The sequence below is a fragment of the Phoenix dactylifera genome, chromosome 15 (genome assembly GCF_051530095.1).
Source record: "Phoenix dactylifera cultivar Ajwa chromosome 15, Ajwa_hap1_PhDact_Kaust_v1.1, whole genome shotgun sequence".
NCBI classification, from domain to species: domain Eukaryota; kingdom Viridiplantae; phylum Streptophyta; class Magnoliopsida; order Arecales; family Arecaceae; genus Phoenix; species Phoenix dactylifera.
The window spans coordinates 15169233-15187055 of NC_143204.1; the positions used below are offsets into that span (position 1 = coordinate 15169233).

General features: G+C 47.8%; 2 protein-coding genes across 5 annotated transcripts; one reads left to right on the plus strand and one right to left on the minus strand.

The window, feature by feature from the left end:
- Nucleotides 1–9219: 9219 nt before the first annotated feature.
- LOC103707778 (uncharacterized) lies at nucleotides 9220–14650 on the minus strand. Of its 4 annotated transcripts, none has more exons than XM_008792415.6 (5): nucleotides 14411–14650; nucleotides 13681–13771; nucleotides 13531–13575; nucleotides 9645–9677; nucleotides 9220–9546 (listed from the first exon to the last, which is right to left on the minus strand). In XM_008792415.6, exons 2-5 carry the CDS (start codon nucleotides 13718–13720, stop codon nucleotides 9368–9370), a joined length of 297 nt encoding a protein of 98 aa, XP_008790637.4. In that variant the 5' UTR covers nucleotides 13721–13771; nucleotides 14411–14650; the 3' UTR covers nucleotides 9220–9367. The 4 variants fall into 4 exon arrangements, with proteins under 4 accessions (XP_008790637.4, XP_026660700.4, XP_008790636.4 ...); XM_026804899.4 differs by having other exon boundaries at nucleotides 13681–13817; XM_008792414.6 differs by having other exon boundaries at nucleotides 13681–13795; nucleotides 14411–14649.
- Nucleotides 14651–15709: 1059 nt separating this feature from the next.
- Nucleotides 15710–17309, plus strand: LOC103707777 (3-oxo-Delta(4,5)-steroid 5-beta-reductase-like). Its single transcript, XM_008792412.6, has one exon. The coding sequence runs from the start codon at nucleotides 15942–15944 to the stop codon at nucleotides 17142–17144; it is 1203 nt and encodes a 400-aa protein (XP_008790634.3). The 5' UTR covers nucleotides 15710–15941; the 3' UTR covers nucleotides 17145–17309.
- The last annotated feature ends 514 nt before the right edge of the window (nucleotides 17310–17823 follow it).

The following is a 17823-nucleotide window of genomic DNA, read 5'->3' on the forward strand; positions in this document are numbered from 1 at the left end:
GGAAGTCCATTATCTACAGATTCGGGCTTCCCCGCATCCTTATCTCTGACAACGGTCGCCAGTTCGACAACATCCACTTCAGGGAATTCTGCTCCGAGCTTGGCATTGACCATCGCTTCACCTCGGTCGCGCACCCTCAGACGAACAGAGAAACCGAGGTAACAAATCGTACTATCTTGCAGGGTCTCAAAGCCAGGCTCGACAAATCCAAAGGACAATGGGTCGAAGACCTATACAATGTCCTGTGGGCTTACCGGACTACGTTCCGCGTCCCCACCGGCGAGACTCCCTTCAACCTAACATATGGGACGGAGGCCGTCATTCCACTAGAGATTGGGCTCCCCTCTCCAAGAGTCGAGCACCACGATGCCAGCTCCAACTCTTCGCAGCTCAGAGGCAACCTCGACCTGATCGAGGAAACAAGGGAGGTCGCCCGAGTGCGTATGGCGAGGTACCAGCAAAAGACAGCTCAGTACTACAACGCCAGGGTCAAAGTCAAATCTTTCAGACCAGGGGACCTTGTCCTCAGAAGAGCTGAAGCCTCCCGACCAACTGAGCAAGGAAAGCTGGCCCCGAATTGGGAAGGACCATACCGAGTCACGCGCATTCGCCGACCCGGAACTTATCAATTGGAGTCTCTAGATAGGACTCCCATTCCGCGGAGCTGGAGCTCTAAAAATCTCCGCGTGTACCACCAGTAGAACCCTAAGGGGTTCCCCATTATTCAACCATTGAATTTCATTCTATGAATTTCATTTCACAATAAACTGATGGTTTGCGAACTTATTCCGAGCTCACCAATTTTCCTGATTATCTCATGGCATCAGGTTTATTCTTCTTTCCTGACCACGGTTGGGATGCCCCGATGCCTCGGGATGATGGAGTACCTGCGTGGACTCCCTGAAGATGTCCGTGAGTTCGTGGTGCGCTCTCCATCAACCAACGAGCTCGGCTCGTGCTCCACCGACTATGAGTAGCGGTCCTCTCTGACCGGACGAGCTCGGCTCGTGCTCCACCGACTATGAGTAGCGGTCCTCTCTGACCGGACGAGCTCGGCTCGTGCTCCACCGACTATGAGTAGCGGCCCTCTCTGACCGGACGAGCTCGGCTCGTGCTCCATCGACTATGAGTAGCGGTCCTCTCTGACCGGACGAGCTCGGCTCGTGCTCCACCGACTATGAGTAGCGGTCCTCTCTGACCGGACGAGCTCGGCTCGTGCTCCATCGACTATGAGTAGCGGTCCTCTCTGACCGGACGAGCTCGGCTCGTGCTCCTATCCCGACCTCGGCCGGGATGCCTCGAGACGTCGAGATGCCCCGGTTTATCGGGATGCCCCGAGACGTCGGGATGCCCCGGTTACCGGGAAGCTCGAGACGTCGAGATATGAGTAGCGGTCCTCTCTGACCGGACGAGCTCGGCTCGTGCTCCATCGACTATGAGTAGCGTCCCTCTCTGACCGGACGAGCTCGGCTCGTGCTCCATCGACTATGAGTAGCGGTCCTCTCTGACCGGACGAGCTCGGCTCGTGCTCCTACCCCGACCTCGGCCGGGATGCCTCGAGACGTCGAGATGCCCCGGTTTATCGGGATGCCCCGAGACGTCGGGATGCCCCGGTTACCGGGAAGCTCGAGATGTCGAGATATGAGTAGCGGTCCTCTCTGACCGGACGAGCTCGGCTCGTGCTCCATCGACTATGAGTAGCGGTCCTCTCTGACCGGACGAGCTCGGCTCGTGCTCCTACCCCGACCTCGGCCGGGATGCCTCGAGACGTCGAGATGCCCCGGTTTATCGGGATGCCCCGGTTACCGGGAAGCTCGAGACGTCGAGATATGAGTAGCGGCCCTCTCTGACCAGACGAGCTCGGCTCGTGCTCCATCGACTATGAGTAGCGGTCCTCTCTGACCGGACGAGCTCGGCTCGTGCTCCTACCCCGACCTCGGCCGGGATGCCTCGAGACGTCGAGATGCCCCGGTTTATCGGGATGCCCCGAGACGTCGGGATGCCCCGGTTATCGGGAAGCTCGAGACGTCGAGATATGAGTAGCGGTCCTCTCTGACCGGACGAGCTCGGCTCGTGCTCCATCGACTATGAGTAGCGGCCCTCTCTGACCGGAGGAGCTCGGCTCGTGCTCCATCGACTATGAGTAGCGGTCCTCTCTGACCGGACGAGCTTGGCTCGTGCTCCATCGACTATGAGTAGCGGTCCTCTCTGACCGGACGAGCTCGGCTCGTGCTCCTACCCCGACCTCGGCCGGGATGCCTCGAGACGTCGAGATGCCCCGGTTTATCGGGATGCCCCGGTTACCGGAAAGCTCGAGACGTCGAGATATGAGTAGCGGTCCTCTCTGACCGGACGAGCTCGGCTCGTGCTCCATCGACTATGAGTAGCGGCCCTCTCTGACCGGACGAGCTCGGCTCGTGCTCCATCGACTATGAGTAGCGGTCCTCTCTGACCGGACGAGCTCGGCTCGTGCTCCATCGACTATGAGTAGCGGTCCTCTCTGACCAGACGAGCTCGGCTCGTGCTCCTACCCCGACCTCGGCCGGGATGCCTCGAGACGTCGAGATGCCCCGGTTTATCGGGATGCCCCGATGCGTTGGGATGCGGTCTTCATTGACCAAGACGAGCTCGGCTCGCTGTCCGCCGGCTCCAGCCGACGAGCTCGGCTCGTTCTCCATCGCCGGATTTCTCTGCCTATGTCCCCAAAGAACGGAGTCCGAGCAGAGAAGCGTCTTCAGTCGCCTCGGCGCAAGGACGCACACGGTACAAGGTACCCGTTTACTTAATGTTTCTACATTAATGTCTCTATCGTCTATTCTATTCTTGGATCTCTGCCGACGTCCCCAAAGAACGGAGTCCGAGCAGAGAAGCGTCTTCAGTCGCCTCGGCGCAAGGACGCATACGGTACAAGGTACCCATTTATTTAATATTTTTACATTTATCTTATCCATTCTTGGATCTCTGCCGACGTCCCCGAAGAACGGAGTCCGAGCAGAGAAGCGTCTTCAGTCGCCTCGGCGCAAGGACGCACACGGTACAAGGTACCCATTCATTTAATGTTTCTACATTATGTTTTGGATTTCTCTGCCGACGTCCTCAAAGAGTGGACTCTGAGCAGAATGTTTTAGTCGCCTCGGCGTGAAAACACACGACACCAGCACAATTATACTAAGCCCGGTGAATCCCCGTCACGAGCTGACGAGTATTCAACCCGTTCATCGGAAGAGAATCCGACCCGCCCCGGCAATGTGGGGCTCGGACCCAAAGTTTAAGTCCCAGTGACCGCTTTAGAGCTTGGTCGAAATCTGGGCTAGGCTCGGAAGGACTCTCCGAGCCCAAATCCTTTGAGCACAAGCGTTGCTTTACCGCTGGTCGAAGGGCCGAGTAATGGAGCTCGGCAAGCCGAACCTAAACCCAAACCCTGTGGCGGGCGAAATTAAAGGCCATAGAGCCCATCTCCTTGGAGCCTAAAATGGATCCGAGCAGGAAAACTTGGGACTATAACAGAATAGTTTCCAAAAATATGTATTCATTTCAAAAAGGCCCGTAGGCTAAGTACAAAATTCGGGTTCGGCCCTTACAAGTACGGGAGGCCATCCCGACTTTACAAAACAAAACAAAATTACACTCTAAGGTCCGAGCCCGACCACTTCGGCTTCGGCAGTGTCGGGAGCGGCGGGCTCAGCAGTCGGGACCTCCTCGGCCTCGGCAGCGATGGGAGTAGCCTCGGGGACGGCTTCGGTCGCCTCGGCCTCCGGAGCATCCGCCTCCACATCCGACCTTTCGACCCCTGCTCCCGGTTGGAGCAAGTTCACGTCAAAATCCGGGAGGAGCCGCCGCAATTGGTTGCGGAAATCCCGGAAGCCCTGGATCAGCCCATTCACACCCTCCTCTTCCAGGAGGTCGCGGAACTCCTCCGACTCACGAAAGAGCGCCACCGCGCTCTGAGCTTGCTCCCGAGCCTCGAGCTCCCGAGCCTCGTGGTAGGTGGCCTTCTTCTCGAGGGTTTTTATTTCCCGCTCGAGCTCCGAATGTCGGAGGCGGGCATTCCCCACCTCCTGCTCGCGGGAGGCTAGCGCCTGCTCGACTTCGGCCAATCGAGCCTCAGCAGCGCGCAGCTCGGACCTCGCCAACGCATGCGCGCCCTTTTCCTCATCGAGCTCGGCGGTAAGGGCTCGAATTCTTCCCTCGGATGCTCCGACCTTTTCTTGGAGCACCTGTCGTTCGGCCTCAGAGGCCTGGTACTTCGCTTCGGAGGCCTGGTACTTCACCTCGGCGGCCGTGTACCTCGTCTGGGCCTCGTCATACCCGCGCTGGCACCTCCGGGCCTTCTCCCGGTATTCTTGTACTAGGTGCATCAGCATCTCCGTCTCGTGCAAATGCTGTAAAAGAGACGAAAAGAAAAACATAAGGGGCCACTAGTAGAAAATCTATACAGATTACACAGGTGGAGAATTTTACTTACCCGGACGGCGTTGCAGCGGGTAAAGTCCATAAAAGCATTATAGCTCATGGACTGCATCATGGCCCGGTCGGCTGGGAGCAGCACGACCCGGAATATCTCAAGCGCTACTCGAGGGTTTTCGAGGGCTGAATCACCCTCGAACACCGACCAGGTGGGTGCAAGGGGCACCCGTTCCACCGAGCCCGATGGGCCCGGGAGGCCAGCATCGGCTGGCCTAGGCGGAGCCGACCCCGAGGCTCCCTGACTGCTCCCCGGCTCGGAGCTAGGGGGCTGGGGTCGCACAAGCGGCCGATCTGACCGCCGCACAACTATGGCGGGGCGTGCAAGCACGGAACCCGCAGAACTCCTCCCCTGGTCGGCAACTGAAGCGTCCTGCCGACCAAAAATCCGCGTCAAGGGCTCTGGGCATGGGGGCGCCATCGAGGCTCCTCTGGAGCCCGAGCCCCCGGAATCCGCGCCCTCCCTCCAACCAGCTTCGGGGCGCGCGGGCTGAGAAGGACCCGCCTCGGAGTGAGCGGGGCGAGAAGGACCCGCCTCGGCCACTGCTGTCGCCGGAGGCGCCGGGGTCGCCGGGGTCGCCGAGACCTTCTGCTTCTTCCTCGGCTCGGTGGGCTCGCCCGAGAGCTCGGCTGCCCTCTTTTGGAAGCGGGCGTAGAGGACTTCGCTTTTCGTCACCATCTTTGCGATATCTGCAAAGGCAAAAAGGATTAGAACATTAGAACAGTAAGGAAATAAATACACCTTGAAATTACTCTTACCATGGGGACGCGCCGAGCTCAAGCCCATGTTTACCAAAGCGTCCTCACATATGAGGCCGTTCAGTAAGATGCCGTCCCCGAAGCTGCGGATGGCGTCGAGGATCCCCTGCTCACGTGGAGAAAGTCTGGGGGGTTTGTTGATGGACTTGAGCTGAGCCGGTCCCCACCGTGGGTCAAACCCCCAGGACTGTGCAGAACCAAGGAAGAAGAATTTCTCCTTCCAGCCATGAATGGATGAGGGGGCACCATGAAAAAGTGGCCGACCCGCCCGAAGGGCGATGTAAAGCCACTCCCCGTCTCCCGGATTCGACTTAAAAATAAAAAGTCGCCGGAAGACGTTGACAGAAGTCGGAATCCCCTGCAGTAAACACAGGGATAGAAAACCGACCACCGTCCTCCAGGCGTTCGGAGTGAGTTGCGCCGGAACCAACTGGCACACCGTTAGCAACTCATTCACGAAGCCGTGAAGAGGAAATCGGAGGCCGGCCCAGAGCGATTCCAGATGCATTCCGATCCGGCCTACCGGAGGATCGGTTATCCGGTCCCTCCGCCTGGCGGGCTCCAAACGGAACCCGTGAAGAGGGAAGAACAACTCTTCGGTCATCTCGACCTCCAGGACGCTCATGGTGGACTCAACTTCGCTAGGGAGAGAACCCATTGCAAGCGAGACAAAGAAATCAAAAAGAAGAGGGACCTGAGGGAAACGCCGGAGAGAAGGAACTTCGGACTGAGAGAGGCTAAGAGGAAGAAAGCTAGAAGCAGAAGGCAATAGAAAGAGGACAGAGGGCCAGGGGAGAGTTTAAATAGACCTCCCCAACGGCCCGGATCAGCGAGAAAAACGCTGTATCCTGTTTAGATGGCGACGCGTGTCGGTCCAAAAGACAGAACGACGCATTTAATTAGGGCTAGCGCTGCGGACGCCGAAGCGCCCCATCGGATCGTGCGGCCCCATCATGAGCCCACGACGAGAGGACGCTTCGCAAAAAGTGTCCCAATAATGAGACTCTTCGGAAAAAGAGAGACGCCGCCTATTAAAGGCACCTCAAAGCGCTCGATAATTCAAAACGCGTAACAAATTAAAATCTTCGGAATCCGTAATGCCCCAACTAAAGCTACTTCCCACGCTCCAGCTGGTAGCCAACTGGAACTCGGAAGTCGGGGGGTAGTGTTGGGGGAAAAACCCCAAGTCATACCGCCATGGAGGCGCTCGGCTAGAGAGCGCCGACCGGAAAGGCGCTCGGCCAAAGAGCGCCGACCAGGAGGATGCTCGGCCAAAGAATGCCGACCAGGAGGACGCTCGACTAAAGGGCGCAGACCAGAGAGAGAGCGCCAAGAGGCGCCCAATCAAAATAACCAAGTAGAGATGCTCGGATAGGAAGAGCCGACCAGCGGACGCCGACCAGAGAAGCGCTCAACTAGAAAGCGCTGACTAGAGACAGCGCCAAATAGAGGCGCTCGGCTAGAAGGTGTTCGCCCAAAGGGCGCCGGCCAGGAGTACTCGAAGCAACCCCGCCACAGGGCGCCCCTCTGGGCGACCAGCTCGGCTCGACACCCTTGCCGAGCCGATGCCTTAACTAATACTCCTCCCCGCCAAGCTTTCTCGAAAGGTCCGGCGGCTATACACGCGACTCTACTATAGCCTGCCACTATCTCCAAGCCATCAAGGCATAAGATCTCTGCAGGTATTCGACACGACCTGCCATTAATGCATGAGACTCCCTCAAGTCTCCGATGCACCCAGTCATTTAATGAGCACGGCCCAAGACGATCTCCGGATCACTGAACCATCAGAGCGTATGGCTCTCCCTGACCGCCGGTTCATTCGGTAATAAATGCACTTACCATCCACGGACCCCAGGCCCACCACAGCCGGCGGTTCAACCACTCCAACAGGTCCGATCGACCGTGACAACTCCCTGATTCCAGTCCGATTCGGTCCCGTTCTCCACTACGCCATTAATGGGCCAAATCGTGCCCAATTATTACAAAAGAGGACAAACCTCCTGTCACCTCCCAGGTAACAAAAATCCTTCTATAAAAGGAAACCTGGGGGGAAAAGGAGGGGGCCCCCCGGACAGAACCCTCCTGGACCGGGTGAAAAGAAGCAAACAGCACAGACACAATAGAGGATATCACCCTCTTCATCTCCTTCATCTTATCAAAATATTCCTGCTGTCTTCTCCATATACTCTCTTCCTTGCTCTCTCTACATATCTGCCCCCTCTGACTTAAGCATCGGAGGGCCGGCGCCGGAGAGCCCGGCCACCGGCTTTTTGCAGGACTTACACCCCTTCAGGAGGCCGTCACCAGTCGGCGCGCCGCCGACCACCGTCCCTGCAGCGAAGCTCCTCCTTCCCCGGCTTCGCGGTAGCCCCCGGGTCCAATTTCCAGCAACACATACTATTTGGCCAAGTGAAACACATCAAGCAAATTAGCCATCTAGTAAGCCAATACACATCTCTAGGTAAATCAATACATAATTTTTAGAACATGGTGTTCATCAGTATAGGCACAGTTTTCTAGCTTTTTCTAACATAAAAAATTATATACATATTATTTCTTAGATTCCATGAACTCTAGATGCAAAGATCCTAGAAAAGAGAGAGGGATCTGAAGAAAGAGAGAGGGACCTAAAGGAGGAGAAAGGGAGAGGCTCGATAAGGAAGAAGATAGATGGAGAGGTTTGATGAGAAAAAAAAAAAGATGTGGACAATCTTTCTTCATGAATGATCTCTCTTAGTGCATGCAATTTTTTTTATTTTTTTTTCTAAAGTTACAAGATTGACGGACTCCATTAGCAAGAGAAGATCTGTCCCTTTAACTTTTAGATTTTCTCTTTAAAATAGACGCCAGAGAAACCAAGCAATAGAAGTCCCGATTTCAGATTCTTTTATCTAATATCATTGTTGAGTGCTTTTGATATTTTTTTCTCAGAAATATTCTTAAAAAGTCGTGATAATGGTGGGAAGTGTCGCTTTTTTGCGATTAGGGGCCTTCTGCAATTCATGTACCATGAAACAAGGCAGAGCTTCAAGGAGCAGCGTCGTGGGATTGAGTATATTGTAGAATAGATAAACATTGTTATTGTTACACGATTTCTATCTAACTAGGAATCATGCATTTAGGATTGTTTTTATTATTCTGCAATAGATTAAAATGGCATTGCACACATTTGTTTGTGTGACGTGCTCATCAGCAACAGGTTTCATACTTTTAAAAGCTTTAGATTAGAGAAGGTCGGGATGGTAGATAAAATTTTCTAATGCTAGGAGCTTTCTCATTACTCAGCCTTTTCCCTTTTTCTGAGTCGCAGTTCGCTAATAAAAAAAGTTGGTCATTCTACCAAAATCACTTAAGAATTAGTGGGACCTATTTCTTCAATGTCCTTATGGAGCATTTGGTTTGGAAGGAGAAAAGGGTGCCTACATATGGTTATCATAGGATAAAGTAATACTTGGTTAAGAATTAGATTCTAATTTTATTTCAACCTCAAAAGCAGTCTGTTATAACCATTAAAACAGTTTCCAAAAGGTTCCAAGGCATAAGCATCATCCAAAAACAGCAGAGTCACTGAAAGCTAGGCTTGCTTGGAACTAGTAAATTCCAGCAATCTCATCCACAAATCTTACATACTTTCAATAGATGCAGCTTCTCCCCAATTTATCATTCGAGTCTCACCTTCGGTAGCCCTCATTAAATAACACATCTAATGGAGCCACAATATGTAGATCAGCCTTTATTCAGAGATCAGTCATGATGTCAATAGACACTGTGCTTGTGTCATGCACCAGAAAACATGAAAAAAATTAAGGCAGCATATGATATTTCAGGCTCCCTAACAAGTATAATGCATTCAGCACCTTATCATCCTTGTGGTATCGTTTGGGATGTCACACGACAGCATACCTTGGGAACACATCGATACTAAATTTTCTTATTAACAGCAAACCATGGCAGGGAGTATAAACAAAATATTTTTGACATGCAGAGGTTCCATGATAGAAAATAACTTTTCAACAATAGAATCTACATATAGGAAAGGATCAGGTCATTGAAGGATAATGTTATTCATCATAATCATAACATATTTTATGTCATACGGGTAGGCATTCTACAAGCAAAAGATTTTGTCAAATTTTGAGTCCTAGTTTGAAGCTCGAACATCTTGAACATGCTTTGAGGATTCTGGGATTGCTGTTTTATCTATAGCGGCCTTTTTCTCAAATTCAACACCCTGGAACCTGACCTTAGAAGAGCGGTATTGACAACCAAATCCACTGCCAAAGCCCCAGCCAAGGCCAAGCCCCACTCCACAGCCACCCCCTTCAGAAGTTCAACAGAAGAAACTCAATAATCTCAAAAAAATTATAAAAAAAAATGAACACTGAATAAATCATCGGACAACAGATTGTTGTGCATACCTATTCCCAGACCAAAGGTATGTAATGGCATCCCTGGAAAACATAATGATCAGCAAGCAATTAACATAAGAGGTTCTGAGTTACAAACAAAAACAAGAAGCAAAAGACAATGAAGTTTCAAGTTTTATCTTGGAGTAGGGTATTGCTACTTAAATGAAAATTCAAGTTAGGGCCTAATAAATCATTCCTGGTGGCTGTCAAGTAACAGTGTTACCATCTAGCCAACATCCATTATCGATAACAAACATAGAAATTGGAAATGTGAAAGAAGAAATCCGTGAATCAGTCAGCTGACAGTTGAGCAAATCGAATATTCCTCCAGAAGAAACAAAGAATAAACAATGTTTAGGGCAATCCTTGAAGGGAAATAATCCTCTGAAAAAAATGAAATTGCTTGCCAAGTACATACCATCAATTTACTCCAAAATTTTCACTCATAACCAGATCTATGAATATAGTAGAAAGGAAGAAAATAGTGTACTCGAAGCTTCTTATAATAAAAATCATCAATAGTAGCAACCAACTCTCTTTCTCTCTACATATACATATGTGTGTGTATGTGCATGTGTGCATGTGCGTGTGCACATGTTTGTGTGTTCTTCATACAGACATATATGCATACATAATACATCTCTCACTCTCATGGTTCTCTTGCCATCTCACATCACTTCTTCCTTTGCCACCATCTTCATCTCCCACAGCACTTCCCTCAACCCCATCAACATCTTAGGCCACTTCACCCCCTCCACAATGGTCTCTTCTGTTCCCTCCAGTCCCCCCCTGCCTTCCACCCCGCCTCTCTAGCGATGGGTGCCATGTCCCTTTCCTCATCTCCTCTTCCTTCCCTAGTTCCCTGACTCCAGCTGCCAATGCACCTTCAGTACCAACACTGGGCCATCTATCCTGCCAGTGGCACTTACCCCCTCGAGATGTTTTGCTCCATCTATGGAGCAATGGGAACCCACCATCATGAGTCTCCTGAGAGTGGGTGCCACCACTCTGGCATGACCAAATTTACTGGGACATGGTGACAGTGTGGGAAAGTTAAGGGTCCACAGAGCCAAACATGGCACAACCTATGATGTCAATCCAGAATGGTGGGCGGAGACTCACTTGAGATAACACCCTCTAACCCCCAATAGAGTCTGGCAGAGAAGATAGAGATGGCCCAAGCAAGCTTAGAAATATAGATGCAATTTGATATAGCAAGAGGGCATGGGAGGATGAAGATGATCAGTTTTTTTATTCTATTTCTGCTAGAGCAAAACATCATTTCTTTTCCAAATATTTGCGATACTTGCTATGCAAACCTCCATTCAAAACCATAACCAATCATCCTAATTGCCATCCAGCCATCCACTCTCTGACAGATAACGAAGATTCGATTATTCTATAAAATGTATGAATTTTGCTGAGTACAGTAGCAAAACCCTCTACATATATATGTATGATAGCTTGAGTCCATGATGGAGTCAACTTATTTAATGATGACACCTTGTCCAATGACCACTCACATTTGATACATTTTTATCAATGATAAGGATTGGTTTCCATTCGACTTAAGCAGGCAATGTCACAGAAGCCATCATCATTAGCATCAGAACATAGACGTTCTTGATTTCTTAAGTAGTTTCTTATAAAGGATTTGCATCCTTTTTTCTGGCTTTTCTTCTTTTCCTATTACCCATTCACTGTTATTAAGGTCCAACATCTTTTACTAATTTCTGTGTAGTTTTTCTTGACATTTGGAATCAGAACTATATCCTTCAAATTTAACATCTAGCTTATGCAAACAAGGAGTGTTTAAGAGTATGACATCATGCAAAATGAAGAACCAAGGGTTCAAGCAATTAAATGAAAGTTTTGGAGATCTTCAGAAGCTGATTGAACAGTGTAAAGGAAAGGAAGAAAAGCTTTGATCAACCACCTGCGAATTTTAAATAGCGCTCCCTCTGACCATATGCTACATCACTTGTATAAATATTCATTTTTTTTTGTTTGTTTTTGAAATAATAATCGTCTGGTTGGTATCGGATCTAGAAATGTATAAATTTTGAGGAAATTATAGTGGGAAAGTTGTGGTTTTTTAAAAAAATTCATGTCAAAGAATTTAGAACTAATTGAACAAAAGCATCAAATGTAATGCATGCAAGTCAAACATAGTGGATATATGATAACATGTCATAGATTTATTGGTTTATACAACTTCTGCTCAACCAATGCATGGATTTTATGAAACAGGGAAATCAGGAATTAATACCATGAAACATGATTCTGATAATGTTGCTGATAGCTTTCTTTTCAGTCCTTTATTAATTGCCAAAAGGTGCAGCATGATGAACAGACCAACCCTTATGGCTATATGCTAAATTGGTGTAAAACTTCTCGACGACACCTAAGTCAATGAAGAATGGTAAAACTTCTGGATGACAACTAAATCAATGAAGATCTTGATTGTTCTCTCCCAGTGCAAGAGTTCGGGGCCAAAAGAAATTGAGTTCCTCCAATGGATGCAATGCAAAGGATCAAAGAAAAATCTAAAGGAGAGCAAGAATTAAAGATTTCAACAAAAAAAAACTGTGTAGAGAGATATGACAAAAAGGGCCATTTAGTGATTTAGACTTTGAGCCATGAGAAGTGATTTTCTTAGACAGCCAAACTTGAAAAGATAATAAAGCAAGATGAAGGCCCATCAGCAAGTTGACCTTAGAATGCATTAAAATTTCCTGACACCACAAAGTGAATGTCAAAGAAGATAAAAAGGCAGATAAAGAGGCATCTGCAATTCTGCATTAGATCACAGCCATGAATGAAGACAATATTAAGAATACTAATAGTGTGAAAAAGACTGCCTCGGAAACTTGAGGATAAGTTTTCCTACGACCGATGAACAGTTTTATCTGATCAAAAATAAACAAGAATCAATCAAATATGTTATAATTCACATTGATCAAGTACATTACTAGATTGAAGGTACATTTTACTAGTTTGTACTACTATATGATCACAAATTGAAGGAAACAACAACTCAGCTAAACGGAATGGGCTGGTGCGCTGCTTATTTGATTATGAACAAAGGACCTTCTAACTACGTGACCATGGAGCATATGTGATGCTAATTATGAACTTCATAGCACTAATTCTAGGAGTGTAAAAATAGTTAAGAACTGTTCCGATATTCATTTTTTTTATTGCAAATTTTATTTTTTAGTTTGGCTTAGTTATACGATTTTTCAGACTGTCATCATTGATTATTCTGTCAATCAATGTTAAGCTTGAGAGGACCATGTGTGATAACCATGCAGTCCAAGAGGGTTGGGACTCTAATTTTCTGTAAGAACCATACATAGGAGGCCAATATTTGATGGAAACTGGATTAGCCTTTTCCCCCACCTGACATGCTCTAAGAGAGATGATTTTTAATCAGAATTATGACTAACATGTCAGGTATATTACTCTCATTTCTCTGTGGTATCCATTCATGTTGAAGATGTAACTTATTTAAACACAAGGTGATATTTGCTATACCATTTGGTTGCAGAAATTCTACTAATTTTTAACTTTATAAATTTCTTGTTGTTGCTAGCATCTCATCTATAGATTTCTCAATATTCGCTCGAATTCCATTATCTAAAAATCCTATTATACATTCTCATTATATTTTCAACTCGTACACCCTTGAATTCCAAATTAAAAATTTTAAATAGAAATATCCTGGCTTAAACTTACTTTCTCTTTCAAATTCATTTATCAAAATTTCCAGGACCCATGATCTGACCCTTTTGAAATCCAAGCAGGTGTACATTTTCCTTTACTCAAGTGACCTGAACATGATAAAGGCTGCATTGTACCGAAATTGCAGGAATCTGAATGAAAAGGTACTGACCTCCAAAACCCCATCCAACTCCAAACCCACAACCAATGCCAAAACCTGCCACACAAGAAAATTTTCAGATAAACTAATTAAGCTACTTCTATCTAGAAGGCAAAACTGGCAAACCACTATTTAGTTAAACACAAAATGATGTTATCTCACCAAAACCAACACCAGCACCAGTAAAGCTTGAGAATACCATGCTTCCTGACTATTCCAGTAGCTTCACCAGACCAGAATTTTCGTGGATAGACTACAAGCAAGAAGTATATCTCAACTAAAACAAGCAAACCATTAGCCTACATCGAAAATAATAGTCAAGCATACTTCAAATGCACATTCAAAGTTCTGACCCATGTAAATAAGTAAATATGCATGCGTACTTGCTTAAGTATACATAAAGAAAGAGAAGGGAACCAACGATCCCCTCATAATCAAAACAAAGGAAAAGTCTAATTCTAACTCTTTGGATAGAAACCGATGGACAAAAAGAACGACCAGTTATGTTTGACTACTAACTCTTCATGTGATTTTGGCTTTGCCAAGAGGTTTTGCCGTACAATGCAAATCACCTACAGGGCTGCGGCCAGGTTTTAGACTAAGAACCAATCTAACTGGATCTGCTACCAAACGTCCAATTTCTGATACATTCTTTTCAAAGACATAGTGGTGCAGAAGTGAGAAGAGTCCAATGAGACCGACGATCGAGCGAGTGGTGGGCAACAACCAGCTGAAGAAATTGGAGCAGAAGATAGGGTATGTAGAAATGGTGAAACTCGGTAGCTGGCCCAACCCAATATTGATAAATCTTGTAAGCACTGATGACCATCGCCAATATAAAGAATTCGGGAAACAGAAATTAGAAAGAGAAGCAAGAGAATTTTATGCGTACCCGGCTCAAGGGCCTTGTAGATTTCAGCCTCTTTGATAAGAACCCAGATCTCGGCTACCGTGGAAGAGAAAAGTTTAAAACTTCTCGATCGTTCCTCGCTCACAACTCACAAGGTTCGTCGTAGCAAAACCTCGTTCTGGTAACCCTTGGAATTTTCTTCCCTTTCGCTGGGCTGGAAACTGCCGCCAGTCGACCGCCCTGGCTGCGCCACCTCAGTATTTTAATAAATTAGGTTGGGCCTTCACTTCAGAAGTTTTGTTTATCATATTAAAATATTAACTTATATTAGAGTTTATTACCATGCAAAATAATTATAGATATTTCAGAATAATGACCTATGATATTAATTATGATCTAAAATATTTAAAAATCAAAAAGCCAAATATGTTTTTGCCGGAACTAATTGGCCCCATGCATCATAGCAAAAGATATGACAATATTGGAGAGCTTGGTGGTCAGCTGCTTTGGTCGGAATTAGAGAAAGTGAGCGGCACTCGGTCGCCGCAACTGAGATCCTCGTCGGATACTGCTCTCCGACTTGAAACGGCACAGAGTAAAAAAGTTCCCTGTAACGTATCGGATAAAGATCCTCCGATGCCTAAGTTAGTGTAGTTATCATGCATCAAAAGGAGGTTGTCTCTTAGTTTGTTATTCTTGCTTACTTTTCTCCTCCACTTCTCTTCAACTGAGATCCTCGTCAGATCGTGGCACTCCAACCTAAAATAACATTGAGCAAAAAAGTTCTCTAACCGGAGTGTACCGGCGGAGGACATTCCGATACCTAAGTCAATGTAGTGATAAGATAACAGAAGAAAGTTGCCTCTCAGTTCGCTATGATATTTTTCTTGCTATACAAATAAATTATTCTAAAAATGCATGATATGACATATAGCATTCGAATCTGATTAATTGAATCCGATACATATTTTTAAATATATAAGGACCACAATGGGGCGTATTTGAGCGGTTCTGAATCAAAAATACAAAGCGTTGCATCATCTGAACCATGCAGGAGGTTATATATGTCAATCAAGAATCTTGCACACGCTATTTACATGAGAATTATGGATGGTATAAAAATTTCTTGCAGACCATAACATCTACACTCAGGCAAGACATCTTTAGAAATAAGCTCACATGACTTTAAACCTGATTATGTCCTGTGGGTCCCATTCTATTAAATAAATATCAGACATGACAAGGTCTCTAAAAGTCTAGTACATACGTGTTGGACTCCAAAAGCTTGCTCGCTGTATTTAAAAAACATATATATGATTATTTTAGTGGTATGAGTACCATCCACGTGTAGACTAGGTGGCTTCCCAAAGAAGACAAAAAAAAAATGAGTCGAGGTCCTGCCGGGCGTTCGCACCGCCCTCCCATTCTTCCCTTATCACCAGCAACGTTACAATTCCATACCTACCTCGCCCTCCTCGCGGACATCCAGCGCCTATAAATCTGAACCCCCTTCCCTTGTTCTCTTCATCAAACCCCAAGCTTCCAGAAGAAAACGAATAGCAAACTTGGAGGCATGAGCTGGTGGTGGGCCGGAGCTATAGGCGCCGCGCGGAAGAAGCTCGACGAGGACTTCGGCGGTGGCGGCGCCGCCCCTAAGTTCCAGAGCGTCGGCCTGGTGATCGGTGTCACCGGAATCGTCGGCAACAGCCTAGCGGAGATCCTCCCGCTCGCCGACACCCCCGGCGGCCCCTGGAAGGTCTACGGCGTATCCCGACGGCCCCGCTCCTCCACCTTCCCGTCCCAAACCGAGGGCCTCGCGATCGAGCATGTCCAGTGTGACATCTCCGATCGCGAGGACGCCCTTGCCAAGCTCTCTCCGCTCACCGACATCACCCATATCTTCTATGTGGCGTGGGTTAATCGCTCCACCGAGGCCGAGAACCGGGAGGTCAATTCTGCCATGTTCCGCAACGTCCTTGCCGCCGTCATCCCCAACGCATGCAATCTCCAGCATATTTGCCTCCAGACCGGCCGGAAGCACTACGTCGGCTCGTTCGAGTCCATGGGCACGGTGAAAGCGCATGAGCCCCCGTTCGTCGAGGATCTCCCGCGGCTCAATTGCCCCAACTTCTACTACGACCTCGAGGACATCCTTTTCGAGGAGGTGGCTAAGACGGACGGGAAGGTGACGTGGTCGGTCCACCGCCCGACGAATATCTTCGGCTTCTCGCCATCCAGCCTCATGAATTTGATGGGGACTCTCTGCGTCTACGCCGCCGTATGCCGGCGAGCGGGGGTTCCTCTCCGGTGGCCTGGGAGCCGGGTAGTTTGGGAAGGGTTCAGCGATGCCTCCGATGCCGACCTCATCGCCGAGCATCAGATCTGGGCGGCGGTCGATCCGTATGCCAAGAACGAGGCCTTCAATTGTAGCAACGGGGATGTGTTCAAGTGGAAGCACTTGTGGCCGTTGCTGGCGAAGGAGTTCGGCGTGGGGTGGGAGGGGTACCAGGGGGAGGCGGCTCGGTTCAAGCTGGAGGACGCAATGAAGGGGAAAGAAGGTCTGTGGGGGGAGATGGTGGCGGAGCACGAGCTCGCGCCGACGAAGCTGGAGGAGGTGGGGAACTGGTGGTTCGTCGATGCGGTGCTCGGCCTTGAGGAGGAGTATCTGGACAACATGAACAAGAGTAAGGAGCATGGGTTCTTGGGGTTCCGAAACACGGTATCTTCTTTCAATTCTTGGATTGATAAGATTAGGGCTTACAAGATTGTTCCTTGATATTGCTTTGCTTGCTTGGTTTGCCTTGCTTCCATGGCGTGATCTATAAACTCGCGTTGCTTCCTTTGTTTGCCTTTTTCTTTGTTGTCATGGACGGGTTGGTTGGATGAAGTATGTGTTTGTGAAAATGATTGAATGAGATAAGGATGCAAAGCTCTTCTTGGCTGTGTTATTGGTCTTATGGTCTTCTGCTCGGGATGCCAAGTCATAGCTGGTGAACCTAGTTGTGTGATTCTTTTAATATTTGATGTCTCTCATGTGAGCAAAATTGGTCGGTGAAAAGGAAGGAATAAGAAGTGGGAGAAATTAGCAGGCATTTTATATCCCAATACATAGCTTTTCCGGATGCCGAAAGCATTTGAGTATATGATCTTTAATCAGCTTGAGTGCAGGCATTCTTATTGGTTAATCAATGTTATATGGATTAATTAGATAATATGATAAAAGTTTTAAGGATCTCAGTTGTGTTATCAATATATTCGCTCTGAAAGTAAATATATTTCTCTTAACTTTCTTGCAACTTGCACTTGCAAATTAAGAAAACTGCCTAATGTGTTCATGTCTACCATTTTTCTCATTTACTAAGGTATCACACTCTTCTTTCTTTGAGCAAAATGAATGTTATGCTCAATTCTCCCTGTCTACTGCTGCATAATATAACTTGGAGGGATAAATGGCA